Source organism: Salvelinus fontinalis, chromosome 1, assembly GCF_029448725.1.
Source record: "Salvelinus fontinalis isolate EN_2023a chromosome 1, ASM2944872v1, whole genome shotgun sequence".
NCBI classification, from domain to species: Eukaryota; Metazoa; Chordata; class Actinopteri; order Salmoniformes; family Salmonidae; genus Salvelinus; species Salvelinus fontinalis.
Genome location: NC_074665.1, coordinates 67,001,000 through 67,019,717, shown reverse-complemented (window position 1 = coordinate 67,019,717; position 18,718 = coordinate 67,001,000). Strand labels below are relative to the sequence as shown.

Sequence of the window (18,718 nt, the reverse complement as noted above, 5' to 3'; positions counted from 1 at the left end):
TTGTGACAAGGTAGGTGTGGTATACAAAAGATAGCCCTATTTGGTAAAAGACCAAGTCCATATTATGGCAAGAACAGCTCAAATAAGAAAAGAGAAACGACAGTCCATCATTATTTTAAGACATAAAGGTCAGTCAATACGTAAAATCTCAAGAAATGTTAAAGTTTCTTCAAGTGCAGTCGCAGAAACCATCAAGCGCTATGATGAAACTGGCTCTCATGAGGATCGCCACAGGAAAGGAAGACCCAGAGTTACCTCTGCTGAAGAAAATAAGTTAATTAGAGTTACCAGCCTCAGAAATTGCAGCACAAATAAATGCTTCACAGAGTTCAAGTAACAGACACATCTCAACATCAACTGTTCAGTGGAGACTGTGTGAATCAGGCCTTCGTGGTCGATTTCCTGCAAAGAAACCACTACTAAAGGACACCAATAAAAATAAGAGACTTGCTTGGGCCAAGAAACACGAGCAATCAACATTAGACCGGTGGAAGTCTGTCCTTTGGTCTGATGAGTCCAAATGAGATTTTTGGTTCCAACCACTTTGTGAGACACAGAGTAGGTGAACGGATGATCTCCGCATGTGTGGTTCCCACCGTGAAGCATGGAGGAGGAGTTGTTATGGTGTGGGGGTGCTTTGCTGGTGACACTCTCAGTGATTTATTTAAAATTCAAGGCATACTTAAACAGCATAGAAACCACAGCATTCTGCAGCGATACACCATCCCATCTGGTTTGTGCTTAGTGGGACTATCATTTGTTTTTCAACAGGACAATGACCCAACAACCCTCCAGGTTGTGTAATTGCTATTTGACCAAGAAGGAGAGTGATGGAGTGTGGCATAAGATGACCTGGCCTCCACAATTACCCAACCTCAACTCAATTGAGATGGTTTGGGATGAGTTGGACTGCAGAGTGAAGGAAATGCAGCCAACAAATGCTCAGCATATGTGGGGGAAAAGCATTCCAGGTGAAGCTGGTTCAGAGAATGCCAAGAGTGTGCAAAGCTGTAATCAAGGCAAAGGGTGGCTACTTTGAAGAATCTCAAATATAAAATATATTTGATTTCTTTAACACTTTTTTGCTTACTACATGATTATATTTGTGTTATTTCATAGTTTTGATGCCTTCACTATAATTCTACAATGCAGAAAATAGTCAAATAAAGAAAAACCCTTGAATGAGTAGGTGTGTCCGAACTTTTGACTGGTACTGTATATATATTTTTTTTATTTATTATTATTATTATTATATTTTTGCACCCATTCTCACATCCACAATTTACATCTAAGGATGTGTAGTTTTGACCCACAGGAGTACATCCTAAAAGGCCAAAGATAGGAAATCTTGAGAACTTTAAACCTGCCATGGAAATCTCCCACAGTTTAACACGCCCACTGGGCTAACACCTATCAGTTCTCATTTAGCATGATCGGGTTAGGCTAAAGGAGGACAGACTTAAGTCAAGACACCCTCCGCCCACTGGTGCACCAGGCATGTGAGTTCAGGGTTGCTGAGTTCCCAACTGTCCCCAATGTAGATGTCAATCATTAGCTTCTTCCCCAACTGGCCTCGCTTACTGACTCATTTAAAATGACGTACACACACTGAAAATCATGAACTAGTGGATCTAGTCAAGATTGATAAACCCAAACATTTGCCAGACAGGGGAAGCTTCCTCTATTTTCTATTTTAATAAGGCCCATATGTATCACTGATCATGCCTAATACAGCCATAGCATTCAAAATGTTCATTGGATAGCATACACAGCTGTTAAGTTGTGGGAATGCTGTTACTAGAATTAACATAGAGGCAATGAAGGCCAAGATGACAGCCAACTGGATCTCAAAAGGTCTCTGGAGCTGATACTGTTAGTCGTCCAACATGAAAATAGGGACATTGGTCTGCTGTGTAAAAGATGGCACAGAAAAGTATTGGAGACAAATCAATGTTCAGTCCCCTGGAGGAACTACGGAAGATAAAAATGAGTGGATTTCATTTTACTGTGGTCTTCAAAATTAAAGGCCTGTAAGAATTCTGTAGAACACATGAAACCTAATTCGGAAGAAGTATTATATTGCACACAGATATGATCTCTCAGATAGAATGAAGGGGAAATTTGCGGTTCAATGCGTGATTAAGTGATCCAATTTCCACCTGAAAAGCTTCCAAGTTTAGGAGCTGTCATGTCCCGTCCATCATAGATTTCCAAGGAATCCCAATTGTGCTCGGTGGCAAAGCTCATCACCTGGATCTGCAAAATAAATGAAAATAAATAGAGTGACAAAAATGATGTACCTGCCTTCTCTCTGAAAGGACAAGCATTTGTGATGGTTAGTTGAGAGACTGGTGTTTTTTATCGAGGGGAAGTTTTTTTTCCTGCTAAAGCATTATAAACATAAACCCAGGTTTTATACTGTTCCTTTGTAAGAAAAATGTCAGAAAAAAAGTTGTTCTCATTGTGGCACGATCAATAGCGATAGTAATTCAGCTGTTTTTTGTGTGATTTTAAACTACTTCTGTTGGCAGCAGGTCAAATTTAAACCTACGTAGCCAGTCTAATTTTATTTTCTTCTCAGTAGGATGACTGCCGGTTAATATTTGCTACAGCCTGTCACTCAAAATACATTTTCCCTATCTTCTCTCTGTCAGAGGAACTTATTGCTTTTGATGAGTTCAAACCTGACCCTTTTGTACTTGCCTGAATCCCAGCTCCTTCGGTGACAATGATTTTCCACACACAGTTCAAGCTGTTCCCATAGGGTTCTGGGAATTCCGGGGAGAGGATTGTGCCTCTTCTCTCTGTCAGATTACCGCTGCATGGAACTGGGGAGCGAAACAGAGGGGAAAGTAAAATCACACTGAATGGGGCACATGCCAGGTTCCTGTACACATGGTGAGACAAGACAACCAGGGTAAATTTGAATAATTTCTATGCAGAACATTATTGTGACTAAAGAATCACATCACTCACCAATATCTTAGTATGTTGCTTTCACTTTCCATCTAGGAACTGAATATACATTCCCGCAACCCGCCTCACCCAATGTGGTACGGATCTGCTATTTTTTATACTTTAGAACCGTAACCCCAATCAGAAGCTAGCCAGATAACTAGCTACTAGCTAGTAGTCAGTTAGCCACTGCTGCGGTCTTCACCCTTAACTCGGACACCAGCCAGCTTCAGCTCGGGCCAATACCTGCCAGTCTGCAGGCGCGATATCAACCCAGAGCATATAGGACTGCTTTTTCTCTACCACATCACCGGATTCCTGACGCAAGCTCTGGACAATTACACCGGATCATCGTAGCTAACTAGCTAGCTGCAACCGACTGGCTACTACTGGCTAACACCTCTGTCCCGAAACAAGCACCAGTTAGCCTTGAGCTAGCCTCGAGCTTGGCCCATCTGCCGGCTAGCCGAAGAGGTCTACCAGCGAATTCTTGGGCTACAATACCTCTTTTGCCAATTGGACTGGACCCTTTATTGCCGACACGGAGCCCCGCCGATCCATCACGGCTGGTCTGCCGACGTAATTGTCCGAGGTGGTTTCAACAGGCTTTTCCATTGCGACGTTTCTGAATACCCATCTGCTAATTATTAGCTGTCTTATCGGCTGCTATCTAAATAAGTATACCGGACAATTTTTTTCTTTTTTCTTTCTTGGGTCACTATATCTATTTTGCCAATTGGATCGATCCCCTCTACCACACGGAACCCCACTAATCTACCAACGGAAACGAACGAGGTGACAAAAAAATAATAATAATAAAAAAATAAATAAAAAAACAGACCTCCATCCTATGTTATCTTGCTACGGATAGCCAGCTACCTGGCCAGCTGTCTGGATCGCCGTGACCCCAACCAACCTCTACTCACTGGACCCTTATGATCACTCAATTAAGCATGCCTCTCCTTAATGTAAATATGCCTTGTCCATTGCTGTTCTGGTTAGTGTTTATTGGCTTATTTCACTGTAGAGCCTCTAGCCCTGCTCACTATATATCCAACCTTTCAGTTCCACCACCCACATATGCGATGACATCACCTGGTTTCAATGATGTTTCTAGAGACAATATCTCTCTCATCATCACTCATTACCTAGGTTTACCTCCACTGTATTCACATCCTACCATACCTTTGTCTGTACATTATTCCTTGAAGCTATTTTATCGCCCCCAGAAACTTCCTTTTACTCTCTGTTCTAGACGTTCTAGACGACCAATTCTCATAGCTTTTAGCCGTACCCTTATCCTACTCCTCCTCTGTTCCTCTGGTGATGTAGAGGTGAATCCAGGCACTGCAGTACCTAGCTCCACTCCTATTCCCCAGGCGCTCTCTTTTGATGACTTCTGTAACCGTAATAGCCTTGGTTTCATGCATGTTAACATTAGAAGCCTCCTCCCTAAGTTTGTTTTGTTCACTGCTTTAGCACACTCTGCCAACCCAGATGTTTTAGCCGTGTCTGAATCCTGGCTTAGGAAGACCACCAAAAATTCTGACATTTTCATCCCTAACTACAAGATTTTCAGACAAGATAGAACGGCCAAAGGGGGCGGTGTTGCAATCTACTGCAAGGATTGCCTGCAGAGTTCTGTTTAACTATCCAGGTCTGTTCCCAAACAATTTGAACTTCTACTTTTAAAAATCCACCTCTCTAAAAACAAGTCTCTCACTGTTGCCGCCTGCTATAGACCACCCTCTGCCCCCAGCTGTGCTCTGGACACCATATGTGAACTGATTGCCCCCCATATATCTTCAGAGCTTGTGCTGCTAGGCAACCTAAATTGGAACATGCTTAACACCTCAGCCATCCTACAATCTAAGCTTGATGCCCTCAATCTCACACAAATGATCAATGAACCTACCAGGTATCACCCCAATTCCGTAAACACGGGTACCCTCATAGACATCATCCTAACCAACTTGCCCTCCAAATACACCTCTGCTGTTTTCAACCAAGATCTCAGCGATCACTGCCTCATTGCCTGTATCCGTAATGGGTCAGCGATCAAACGACCTCCACTCATCACTGTCAAACGCTCCCTGAAACACTTCAGCGAGCAGGCCTTTCTAATCGACCTGGCCGAGGTATCCTGGAAGGATATTGATCTCATCCCGTCAGTAGAGGATGCCTGGATATTTTTTTTAAATGCCTTCCTCACCATCTTGAATAAGCATGCCCCATTCAAGAAATTTAGAACCAGGAACAGATATAGCCCTTGGTTCTCTCCTGACCTGACTGCCCTTAACCAACAGAAAAACATCCTATGGCGTTCTGCATTAGCATCGAACAGCCCCCGTGATATGCAACTTTTCAGGGAAGCTAGAAACCAGTATACACAGGCAGTTAGAAAAGCCAAGGCTAGCTTTTTCAAGCAGAAATTTGCTTCCTGCAACACAAACTCAAAAAAGTTCTGGGACACTGTAAAGTCCATGGAGAATAAGAACACCTCCACCCAGCTTCCAACTGCACTGAAGATAGGAAACACTGTCACCACCGACAAATCCACTATAATTGAGAATTTCAACAAGCATTTGTCTACGGCTGGCCATGCTTTCCACCTGGCTACCCCTACCCCGGTCAACAGCACTGGCCTCCCCTCTGCTACTCGCCCACGCCTTCCCCATTTCTCTTTCTCCCAAATACAGTCAGCTGATATTCTGAAAGAGCTGCAAAATCTGGACCCTTACAAATCAGCCGGGCTAGATAATCTGGACCCTTTCTTTCTAAAACTATCTGCTGAAATTGTTGCCACCCCTATTACCAGCCTTTTCAACCTCTCTTTCGTGTCGTCTGAGATTCCCAAAGATTGGAAAGCAGCTGCGGTTATCCCCCTCTTCAAAGGGGGGGACACTCTTGACCCAAACAGCTGCAGACCTATATCTATCCTACCCTGCCTGTCTAAGGTCTTCGAAAGCCAAGTCAACAAACAGATTACCGACCATCTCGAATCCCACCATACCTTCTCCGCTATGCAATCTGGTTTCAGAGCTGGTCATGGGTGCACCTCAGCCACGCTCAAGGTCATAAACGATATCTTAACCGCTATCGATAGGAAACAGTACTGTGCAGCCATATTCATTGACCTGGCCAAGGCTTTTGACTCTGTCAATCACCACATCCTCATCGGCAGACTCAACAACCTTGGTTTCTCTAATGATTGCCTCGCCTGGTTCACCAACTACTTCTCTGATCGAGTTCAGTGTGTCAAACCGGAGGGTCTGTTGTCCGGACCTCTGGCAGTCTCTATGGGGGTGCCACAGGGTTCAATTCTTGGACCGACTCTCTTCTCTGTATACATCAATGATGTCGCTCTTGCTGCTGGTGAGTCTCTGATCCACCTCTACGCAGACGACACTATTCTGTATACTTCTGGCCCTTCTTTTGACACTGTGTTAACAACCCTCCAGGCGAGCTTCAATGCCATACAACTCTCCTTCCGTGGCCTCCAATTGCTCTTAAATACAAGTAAAACTAAATGCATGCTCTTCAACCGATCGCTGCCTGCACCTGCCCGCCTGTCCAACATCACTACTCTGGACGGCTCTGACTTAGAATATGTGGACAACTACAAATACCTAGGTGTCTGGTTAGACTGTAAACTCTCCTTACAGACTCACATCAAGCATCTCCAATCCAAAGTTAAATCTAGAATCGGCTTCCTATTCCGCAACAAAGCATCCTTCACTCATGCTGCCAAACATACCCTTGTAAAACTGACCATCCTACCAATCCTCGACTTCGGTGATGTCATTTACAAAATAGCCTCCAAAACCCTACTCAATAAATTGGATGCAGTCTATCACAGTGCCATCCGTTTTGTCACCAAAGCCCCATATACTACCCACCACTGCGACCTGTACGCTCTCGTTGGCTGGACCTCGCTTCACACTCGTCGCCAAACCCACTGGCTCCAGGTCATCTACAAGACCCTGCTAGGTAAAGTCCCCCCTTATCTCAGCTCGCTGGTCACCATAGCAACGCCCACCCGTTGCACGCGCTCCAGCAGGTATATCTCTCTGGTCACCCCCAAAACCAATTCTTCCTTTGGCCGCCTCTCCTTCCAGTTCTCTGCTGCCAATGACTGGAACGAACTACAAAAATCTCTGAAACTGGAAACACTTATCTCCCTCACTAGCTTTAAGCACCAGCTGTCAGAGCAGCTCATCGATTACTGCACCTGTACATAGCCCATCTATAATTTATCCCAAACAACTACCTCTTTACCTACTGTATTTATTTATTTTGCTCCTTTGCACCCCATTATTTCTATCTCTACTTTGCACCTTCTTCCACTGCAAACCAACCATTCCAGTGTTTTTTTACTTGCTATATTGTATTTACTTCGCCACCATGGCCTTTTTTATATTTTTATTTATTAATATATTTTATTTGCCTTCACCTCCCTTATCTCACCTCACTTGCTCACATTGTATATAGACTTATTTTTTCACTGTATTATTGACTGTATGTTTGTTCTACTTCATGTGTAACTATGTGTTGTTGTATGTGTCGAACTGCTTTGCTTTATCTTGGCCAGGTCGCAATTGTAAATGAGAACGTGTTCTCAATTTGCATACCTGGTTAAATAAAGGTGAAATAAATAAATAAAAAATGTTTATGGTAACTTAGCAATGTAAAAATAATGACATATCTCTTACATATTCTGTATGTTCTTAAAGAGAAATTCCACCACATTTCAACCTCATATTCATCATTATTTCCAGCACCATTATGTCTACATATGTGAAAACGGTGCATTCTTACGTTTTGTAGTAGTTAATAATCTCAAGCACCATACTGGAGTCTACAGTCGTGGCCAAAAGTTTTGAGAATGACACAAATATTAATTTTCACAAAGTCCGCTGCCTCAGTTTGTATGATGGCAATTTGCATATACTCCAGAATGTTATGAAGAGTGATCAGATGAATTGCAATTAATTGCAAAGTCCCTCTGCCATGCAAATTAACTGAATCCCCAAAAAACATTTCCACTGCATTTCAGCCCTGCCACAAAAGGACCAGCTGACATCATGTCAGTGATTCTCTCGTTAACACAGGTGTGAGTGTTGACGAGGACAAGGCTGGAGATCACTCTGACATGCTGATTGAGTTCGAATAACAGACTGGAAGCTTCAAAAGGAGGGTGGTGCTTGGAATCATTGTTCTTCCTCTGTCAACCATGGTTACCTACAAGGAAACACGTGCCGTCATCATTGCTTTGCACAAAAAGGGCTTCACAGGCAAGGATATTGCTGCCAGTAAGATTGCACCTAAATCAACCATTTATCGGATCATCAAGAACTTCAAGGAGGGCGGTTCAATTGTTGTGAACAAGGCTTCAGGGCGTCCAAGAAAGTCCCACAAGCGCCAGGACCGTCTCCTAAAGTTGATTCAGCTGCGGGATCGGGACACCACCAGTACAGAGCTTGCTCAGGAATGGCAGCAGGCAGGTATGAGTGCATCTGCACGCACCGTGAGGCGAAGACTTTTGGAGGATGGCCTGGTGTTAAGAAGGGCAGCAAAGAAGCCACTTCTCTCCAGGATAAACATCAGGGACAGACTGATATTCTGCAAAAGGTACAGGGATTGGACTGTTGAGGACTGGGGTAAAGTCATTTTCTCTGATGAATCCCCTTTCCGATTGTTTGGGGCATCCGGAAAAAAGCTTGTCCGGAGAAGACAAGGTGAGCGCTACTATCAGTCCTGTGTCATGCCAACACAGTAAAGCATCCTGAGACCATTCATGTGTGGGGTTGCTTCTCAGCCAAGGGAGTGGGCTCACTCACAACTTTGCCTAAGAACACAGCCATGAATAAAGAATGGTACCAACACATCCTCCGAGAGAAACTTCTCCCAACCATCCAGGAACAGTTTGGTGACAAACAATGCCTTTTCCAGCATGATGGAGCACCTTGCCATAAAGCAAAAGTGATAACTAAGTGGCTCGGGGAACAAAACATCGATATTTTGGGTCTATGGCCAGGAAACTCCCCAGACCTTAATCCCATTGAGAACTTGTGGTCAATCCTCAAGAGGCAGGTGGACAAACAAAACCCCACATATTCTGACAAACTCCAAGCATTGATTATGCAAGAATGGTCTGCCATCAGTAAGGATGTGGCCAAGAAGTTAATTGACAGCATGCCAGGGCGGATTGCAGAGGTCTTGAAAAAGAACGGTCAACACTGCAAATATTGACTCTTTGCATCAACTTCATGTAATTGTCAATAAAAGCCTTTGACACGTATGAAATGCTTGTAATTATACTTCAGTATTCCATAGTAACATCTGACAAAAATATCTAAAGACACTGAAGCAGCAAACTTTGTGGAAATTAATATTTCTGTCATTCTCAAAACTTTTGGCCACAACTGTACATATGTGAAAATGACACATTAATACTCATTGTAGAATAATAGTGAAGACATCAAAACTATAAAATAACACATATGGAATCATCAACACAACTGATTGGCTCAAACGCATTAAAAAGGAAAGGAATTCCACAAATTAACTTTTAACAAGGCACACCTGGTTATTGAAATGCATTCCAAGTAACAACCTCATGAAGCTGGTTGAGAGAATGCCAAGAGTGTGCAAAGCTGTCATCAAGGCAAAGGGTGGCTACTTTGAAGTATCTCAAATATAAAATATATTTTGATTCAACACTTTTTTTTGGTTACTACATGATTCCATGTGTTATTTCATAGTTTTGATGTCTTCACTATTATTCTACAATGTAGAAAAAAGTCAAAATAAAGAAAAACCTTTGAATGAATAGGTGTGTACAAACTTTTGACTGGTACTGCATATTGAATGTATAAATATATAAAGTTAAAGTCTATTTTAACCGCAGATCGTATAAACGTGGTGTTGGAGATAATTAATATGAGGTTGAAAAGTTGTGGAATTGTCTATTAACAACAACATTTATCCATCTTTAAATCAATCTCCACAAATGTGACGTCTTTGAGGAGGCTTACCAGCACAAGAGGGCACAGTATCATTCCACTGGGCTAGCGCGTTGGGGACCGCATTGCATTTGATGGCTTTGGATCCCTGTAGCAAATACCCTGGGTTGCACTCAAAGCGAACAACGGAGCCTGCGGAGAACTCGGACCCAATCCGTCTGCCATAGCGTGGCTCTGGGACAGAGCTGCACTGCGTGTCACTGGTGCGAGGAACAGCTACAAAGAAAAGAGTACCCAGTGTATTTAACACCTAGAGGTGTGTTAACACAGGAAATGTGCAGTACAATGTGATAGTGACATACGATTTGTCATTATGGACATATGAGACCTTTTAGACTGACCCAAATGAATCATCAGCCATATATATATTTTTTACCTTTATTTAACTAGGCAAGTCAGTTAAGAACATATTCTTATTTTCAATGACAGCCTAGGAACAGTGGGTTAACTGCCTTGTTCAGGGGCAGAACAACATATTTTTACCTTGTCAGCTCAGGGATTTGATCTTGCAACCTTTCGGTTACTAGTCCAATGCTCTAACCACTAGGCTACCTGCCACCCTGAAATGTGTGGCTAATGCATTCTGAATTAATAATGCATTACCATGTGTTACCACTGTTATTCAATCATGAACATTTAGAACACCAAGGCATGGAAGATGACAATGAAACCAGATGTATATCTGATATTCAAAACATGACTGGGTACAATCTGTACTACAGTACATTAAAAAAAGTATGTACCACTGCATGGCCTTGCCCCCTCTTATCTGACAGACATGCTCGTTCCATACAACCCAGTGAGTGCGCTCTGCTCCCAAGGAGCCGGTCTGCTTATTGTACCTAGATGCAAACCCAAGGAGGTTCTCTATTAAAACCCCTCAGTTATGGAACAGCTTCCCCTATCAGGTAAGAGGCAGACACCATTGAGGTTTTTACATCACATTTAAAAAACAACCTTTTTAGCCTGGCCTTTAATCAATGATTGTGTTAGACATCCTCTGTGTTTAGTTTTATTTTATTACTAATTTTTACTTCCTCTTGTTTACTTTATTTGATGTAAAGTGTGTTGAGGTTTAAAATGCACTTGAAATAATTTTTGATTTTACTTATCAAAACAGTCTGCGTTCTCATAAACTGTTTTATATTAAAGCATTAATGCATAGCATTTTTTTTTAACTTTAGGTTCAATTCAAGTCCCTGAACTGAATAATAGCTCGCTTTGCGCTGTGCCTGTTTTCATCTAGACCTGATTCAAATACTATTTAATCTCTGTGGTATACCTTGGTGCCATATTTGAGGCCTTAACTGTTGGGCTGATATTGTGTCTAATATTTCTAGATCTGTACAGGAGCAGAGAGTGCTCTGCAATCATCACTTGGATGCCTCCATGTACCAAACAAACTGTCCTAACTGTCAGGGAGTATTTAATCAAACAGTGAAGCAGGAAAACTGCAGACATAGTAAGCATGCGCTGGCAAACACTGTACAGTATACGTGCTCAAATTCCTTCATGAAAGATTAAATTGATGATCTGAGATCATCAATTTTTATAAGCCAGCTAGAAGTTTGAAAAGTTCATGTAATTCACACAGCTTAGTTATTACAACTTTCACAGAGAGAAAATGCTTGATGCGTCCTAAGGTTGGGCTAGTATCTGCATCTGGAGAGAATCTCTAATTGACACTGAAATAAAGTAGGAATGACACCAAAAGCATCATTGGAATTATTGAATCCAAAAAGATTGAGTAAAAAAAAAAGTTAACTTGTACTCCATTCTAGAAACGTTTTATAAAACGTGGGTTTCTGTTTTATATATTTATGTGTGACATTTTCTATTGATTATGCAAGAGAGGGAGTCCTTGAATATTAGATATGACACTTTCAACATACTTTCAACATTATCTGTACGGAGGTTGTGAGCCCTTCTGCTCTTTGCCTACTACAGTAATGCAGATAGAAATCCCTTTTCCCATTACATTCCCTGCACAGCTGTAATGATTAGAGGACTGGCCCCCCTAGGCTGCCATGGGGCAAGAGATATAACGGCAAACCCCCTGAACAGCCTGACAACCACGAGAACAATAACACCAGAAGATAAGACCCTCTGGTGCCTGGGGTGGGAGGGCTTTAGGAGGCCTCCAGGACCCCCAGAAACACAACCACTGCCACAGGAGTAAAAACAGGGAGGAATTGTCATGCATGTGACCAGAGTGTGTGTATGTATTGCTACAGTACGTACACATACCTTGGTAAACAAAGTGGAAACCTCTGGCAGAAGGACCATTCTTTGCAGTGAATCGCACCATAATTTGGTTTGATGTGGCCAGGGGCAAGGTCTCTCCTACAAAAGAAAGGATATGAAATATGAAAATATACAGTATTTTTTTCAAACAATATGTTGACTAACAGTGTTAACCATCTGAAGCCAACAGTGCTCTTTCTTGATATCCCCGACCCTTCTTGTGTGCTATACGTATCAATACCTAGGCTGCATGATGAAAAGCTTCTTAACAAAATATACCAGCTCACATTCAAACACTTGATGGGTAAATAGCATGCTGCTAGTAGTTTAACTTTGAAGTATTATGTATGCAGTAGAGAACTATTTTAATAATAAGGCGGCGAACAAAGTCTTATCAATAATCAGAATGTTGGACAAGGAAACAACTTTTTATACACAATAGTAGGCCTGAGTCTTGAAATTTTCCATCAGCCGTGATGAATGAGCTGGATGAAGAAAACATAGTAGGGAGTGTTTTCTTAATGGCTTGAACTTATTTGAAAGCCATGACATTTGAAAGCCTATAATAAGGTAGAGTAGCTTATTGTGGATGTGGCTAATGTAGGTGGCTAATCAGGCTCCATTTAGGTGAAAACACCCAAAGCATTATGAACCTGTATGATGTAATGTATCATTATAATTCAAATGTCACTATGAATAGACAGGGAAAACACAAGTTATTTGTTGACAGAAACTCAGAGAAGATTGGTGTGCACGTCTTGGACATGTCAGAGGTAATTCATGTGTTATCTAATTTAGTAATAACCTTTTAATTGACATTTTCTATAGTACTCCACCAGGAATGGGGCGTAACGGATTACAAAAAACGGCAACTGTAATCCGTTACATTACCAGCATAAATATTGTCAGATTACAGATACTTTTAAAAAACTAGATGATTACTTTTAAATTCAGAAAGGAGAATTTTTTGGTTGTTGATAATTCTCTGTTTGCTCAATGACATTCAAATAAGCATTGAAAAAAGGCACAAATTTAAGTTTGTTCCACCTGAGCGAGTCTGACCAGAAGTCAGAGACCACTATGATGACACACCAAATGGGTTTAGGAATAGGTTTTTGTAGACTACAGTCCAAGCTATGTCTTCCAATGATATGACTGCTGTCGGCATCCAAAGATTATCCAACTTTAAAAAAAAGCTTGGAGTAAAGGATGACAGAAGTGGTGTAGTCTACGGCGATAAGGATATCACTTATCATTGTTATCTACATAGAACATTGATGTGAATCACACTGCTGCTCTCATTTAGCTAATTGCACCTTACGGATTGTCGATGTTGTGGATGGCTGCTCACAAATCTAAATGTGCATTTGAACCCAATAATGGTTGATTTCAAGAAGTTTAAGCTGCCTATCAATCATTGTTTTTTAAATCAGCTGACAGCCAGTGAAAAATGCGCTCTTGCAACAGCTGTACAGTGCTGATCCCAGCCTATGGAATAAAAGTGGGGCTTTTATTGCTCAATGTAATTCATGCTGATAATTGTTTTTAATCCATAGGCTTCAAGGACACGTTAAAACTCGTACACCTTTGATAGACTTAAAGGGGCAACCTGTAGTTGCGACATACGTTTTTGGACATGAATTATATATATACACTACCGTTCAAAAGTTTGGGGTCACTTAGAAATGTCCTTGTTTTTTAAAGAAAATAAACATTTTAGTCCATTTAAAATAACATCAAATTGATCAGAAATACAGTGTAGACATTGTTAACGTTGTAAATTACTATTGTGGCTGGAAACGGCAGATTTTTTAATGGAATATCTACATAGGCGTACAGAGTCCCAATATCAGCAAACATCACTCTTGTGTTCCAATGGCACATTGTGTTAGCTAATCCAAGTTTATCTTTTTAAAAGGCTAATTGATCATCAGAAAACCCTTTTCAATTATGTTAGCACAGCTGAAAACTGTTGTGCTGATTAAAAAAGCAATAAAACTGGCCTTCTTTAGACTAGTTGGGTATCTGGAGCATTAGCATTTGTGGGTTCGATTACAGGCTCAAAATGGCCAGAAACAAAGAAATGTCTTCTGAAACTCGTCAGTCTATTCTTGTTCTGAGAAATGAAGGCTATTCCATGCGAGAAATTGCCAAGAAACTGAAGATCTCATACAACACTGTGTAGTACTCCCTTCACAGAACAGCGCAAACTGGCTCTAACCAGAATAGAAGAGGAGTGGGAGGCCCTGGTGCACAACTGAGCAAGAGGACAAGGACATTAGAGTGTCTAGTTTGAGAAACAGACGCCTCACAAGTCCTCAACTGGCAGCTTCATTATAGCTTCATTAATAATACCCGCAAAACACCAGTCTCAACGTCAACAGTGAAGAGACGACTCCGGGAGGTTGGCGTTCTAGGCAGAGTTGCAAAGAAAAAGCCATTTCCCAGACTGGCCAATAAAAAATTTATATTAATATGGGCAAAAGAACACAAGACACTGGACAGAGGAAGATTGGAAAAAAGTGTTATGGATAGACAAATCTAAGTTTGAGGTGTTCGAGTCACAAAGAAGAACATTTGTGAGACGCAAAATTAATAAAAAAGATGCTGGAGGAGTGCTTGACGCCATCTGTCAAGCATGGTGGAGGCAATGTGATGGTCTGGGGGTGCTTTGGTGGTGGTAAAGTGGGAGATTTGTACAGGGTAAGAGGGATCTTGAAAAAGGAATCAAATCAAATCAAATGTATTTATATAGCCCTTCTTACATCGGTTGATATCTCAAAGTGCTCAAAGGCTATCACTCCATTTTGCAAAGCCATGCCATACCCTGTGGACGGCGCTTAATTGGAGACAATTTCCTCCTACAACAGGACAGTGACCCAAAGCACAGCTCCAAACTATTTATTTTTATTTTTATTTATTTCACCTTTATTTAACCAGGTAGGCAAATTGAGAACACGTTCTCATTTACAATTGCGACCTGGCCAAGATAAAGCAAAGCAGTTACAACAACACATACAACAACACATAGTTACACATGGAGTAAAACAAACATACAGTCAATAATACAGTGAAAAATAAGTCTATATACAATGTGAGCAAGTGAGGTGAGATAAGGGAGGTGAAGGCAAATAAAATATATATATAAATAAAAATATAAAAAAAGGCCATGGTGGCGAAGTAAATACAATATAGCAAGTAAAAAAAAAAACACTGGAATGGTTGGTTTGCAGTGGAAGAAGGTGCAAAGTAGAGATAGAAATAATGGGGTGCAAAGGAGCAAAATAAATAAATACAGTAGGTAAAGAGGTAGTTGTTTGGGCTAAATTATAGATGGGCTATGTACAGGTGCAGTAATCTATGAGCTGCTCTGACAGCTGGTGCTTAAAGCTAGTGAGGGAGATAAGTGTTTCCAGTTTCAGAGATTTTTGTAGTTCGTTCCAGTCATTGGCAGCAGAGAACTGGAAGAATTGGTTTTGGGGGTGACCAGAGAGATATACCTGCTGGAGCGCGTGCTACAGGTAGGTGCTGCTATGGTGACCAGCGAGCTGAGATAAGGGGGGACTTTACCTAGCAGGGTTTTGTAGATGACCTGGAGCCAGTGGGTTTGGCGACGAGTATGAAGCGAGGGCCAGCCAACGAGAGTGTATAGGTCGCAGTGGTGGGTAGTATATGGGGCTTTGGTGACAAAACGGATGGCACTGTGATAGACTGCATCCAATTTATTGAGTAGGGTTTTGGAGGCTATTTTGTAAATGACATCACCGAAGTCGAGGATTGGTAGGATGGTCAGTTTTACAAGGGTATGTTTGGCAGCTTGAGTGAAGGATGCTTTGTTGCGGAATAGGAAGCCAATTCTAGATTTAACTTTGGATTGGAGATGTTTGATGTGAGTCTGGAAGGAGAGTTTACAGTCTAACCAGACACCTAGGTATTTGTAGTTGTCCACATATTCTAAGTCAGAGCCGTCCAGAGTAGTGATGTTGGACAGGCGGGCAGGTGCAGGCAGCGATCGGTTGAAGAGCATGCATTTAGTTGCATTCATTTACTATGCAAGAACTATTTAGGGAAGAAGCAGTCAGCTGGTCTTCTGTCTATAATGGAGTGGCCAGCACAGTCACCGGATTTCAACCCTAATGAGCTGTTGTGGAAGCAGCTTGACCGTATGGTACGTAAGAAGTGCCCATCAAGCCAATCCAATTTGTGGGAGGTGCTTCAGAACACATGGGGTGAAATCTAGAATATAAATATAGATACTTTTGTATCTGTTTCCTCCAGCATCTTCACAAGGTCCTTTGCTGTTGTTCTGGGATTGATTTGCACTTTTCGCACCAATGTACGTTCATCTCTAGGAGACAGAACGCGTCTCCTTCCTGAGTGGTATGATGACTGCGTGGTCCCATGGTGTTTATACTTGCGTACTATTGTTTGTACAGATGAATGTGAGACCTTCGGGCGTTTGGAAACTGCTCCCAAGGATGAACCAGACTTGTGGAGGTCTACAAATTTTTTCAGAGGTTTTGGCTGATTTCTTTAATTTTCCTATGATGTCAAGCAAAAAGGCACTGAGTTGGAAGGTAGGCCTTGAAATACATCCACAGGTACACCTCCAATTGACTCAAACGATGTCAATTAGCATATCAGAAGCTTCTGAAGCCATGACATAATTTCCAAGCTGTTTAAACACACAGTCAACTTAGTGTATGTAAACTTCTGGCCCACTGGAATTGTGATACAGTCAATTATAAGTGAAATAATCTGTCTGTAAAGAATTGTTGGGAAAATTACTTGTGTCATTGTCACGTTCCTGATCTTATTTCCTTTGTTTTGTCTTTGTTTAGTTGGTCAGGACGTGAGCTGGGTGGGCATTCTATGTTATGTGTTTCTATGTTGGGTTCATATTCAATTAGCCTGATATGGTTCTCAATCAGGGGCAGGTGTTTTACGTTTCCTCTGATTGAGAACCATATCAAGGTAGGCTGTTCTCACTGATTGTTTGTGGGTGATTGTTCCTGTGTCAGTGTTTGTGCCACACGGGACTGTTTTCGTTCGTTTCGTTCATTTCATTCGTGTGTTCCTTCCTGTTCGTGCGTTCATGTTATATGTTCACAAGTTCAGGTCTGTTAAAACTTCTTATGGCTGCAAGGGGCAGTATTGAGTAGCCTGATAAAATGTGTCAATTTCAAACGGCGTCGTACTCAATTCTTGCTCGTACAATATGCATATTATTATTACTATTGGATAGAAAACACTCTCTAGTTTCTAAAACCATTTGAATTATTTCTCTGAGTGAAACAGAACTCATTCTGCAGCACTTTTTCTGACCCGGAAGTTCAAAGTCTGAAATCGAGGCTCTCTTCCTCTTCATGCCTATACATGGGCAATGAACGTAAGAGTCTACGTACACTTCATACACCTTCCTCTGGGTGTCAAGGAGGCTGTGAGAGAAGAAAGGAGTTGATTATCTCGATCTGGGATGGAATAAACCCTCTTGGAATGACGTGTACCCAACTTCCGGTAATCTGAAGAACGCAATTTGGACAGTGGGTTGCCTTTTGTTTTGTTGACGTTATAGGCGAATATTATTTCTGGCTTTGATTTTATTTGATACATGTCACCATATCATCGTAACGTATGTTTTTTCAATATAGTTTCATCAGATTATTGATTTTTTTTCGGGAGTTTTGCCGTGTTCCGTTCTCTTCCGTTTGTTTACATGGAGAGATCCGTGCAACCCGGCTAGCACGCTTGCTAAATGGAGAGAGAAATTTGCCATTCTGAATCCAAACAACGACTCATCTGGACAAAGGACACCTTGTTCAACATTCTGATGAAAGATCAGCAAAAGTAAGACCCAATTTATGATGTTATTTCATATATATGTCGTAGTCGCCGGCGCCCAAGTGTTTCTATTGTGCTAAGCTAAGCTAATATAACGCAACATTTTGTTTTCGCTGTAAAACACTTAATAAATCGGAAATATTGTCTGGCATCACAAGATGCCTGTCTTTCATTTACTGTACACTATTTATTTTTCAGAAATGTTTTATGATGAGTAATTAGGTATTTGACGTTGGTGTCTGTAAATATTATGGCTGCTTTCGGTGCAATTTCTGAATGTAGCTGCAATGTAAACTATGATTTATACCTGAAATAGGCAAATTTTTTGAAAAAAACATATGCTATACAATAAATATGTTATCAGACTGTCATCTGATGAGGTTGTTTCTTGGTTAGTGGCTATTTTTATCTTTATTTGGCCGAATTTGTGATAGCTACTGATGGAGTCAAAAACTGATGGAGTAATAATAGTGGTGTCTTTTGCTAACGTGGTTAGCTAATAGATTTACATATTGTGTCTTCCCTGTAAAACATGTTAAAAATCGGACATGTTGGCTTGATTCACAAGATGTGCACCTTTCATCTGGTGTCTTGGACTTGTTAATGTGTGAAAGTTAAATATTTAAAGATATATATATTTATATATGAATTTC

The 18,718-nt window shown here is 41.2% G+C and overlaps 1 protein-coding gene across 3 annotated transcripts in view; it reads right to left on the bottom strand.

Annotated features, from left to right (window-relative positions):
* The window catches only part of LOC129860196 (CUB and sushi domain-containing protein 1-like), a 588,526-nt gene that overhangs the window by 93,341 nt on the left and 476,467 nt on the right, over positions 1-18,718 (bottom strand). For all 3 annotated transcript variants that reach the window (XR_008760312.1, XM_055930581.1, XM_055930589.1), the window contains exons 33-36: positions 12,228-12,323; positions 9,993-10,196; positions 2,704-2,828; positions 2,160-2,256 (exon numbers count right to left, since the gene is read on the bottom strand). Coding sequence is in view for 2 of the 3 variants with exons in the window: in XM_055930581.1 (XP_055786556.1) it covers positions 2,160-2,256; positions 2,704-2,828; positions 9,993-10,196; positions 12,228-12,323 (522 nt within the window). In the remaining variant the exon portion in view is untranslated. The remainder of the gene's footprint in view (positions 1-2,159; positions 2,257-2,703; positions 2,829-9,992; positions 10,197-12,227; positions 12,324-18,718) is intronic.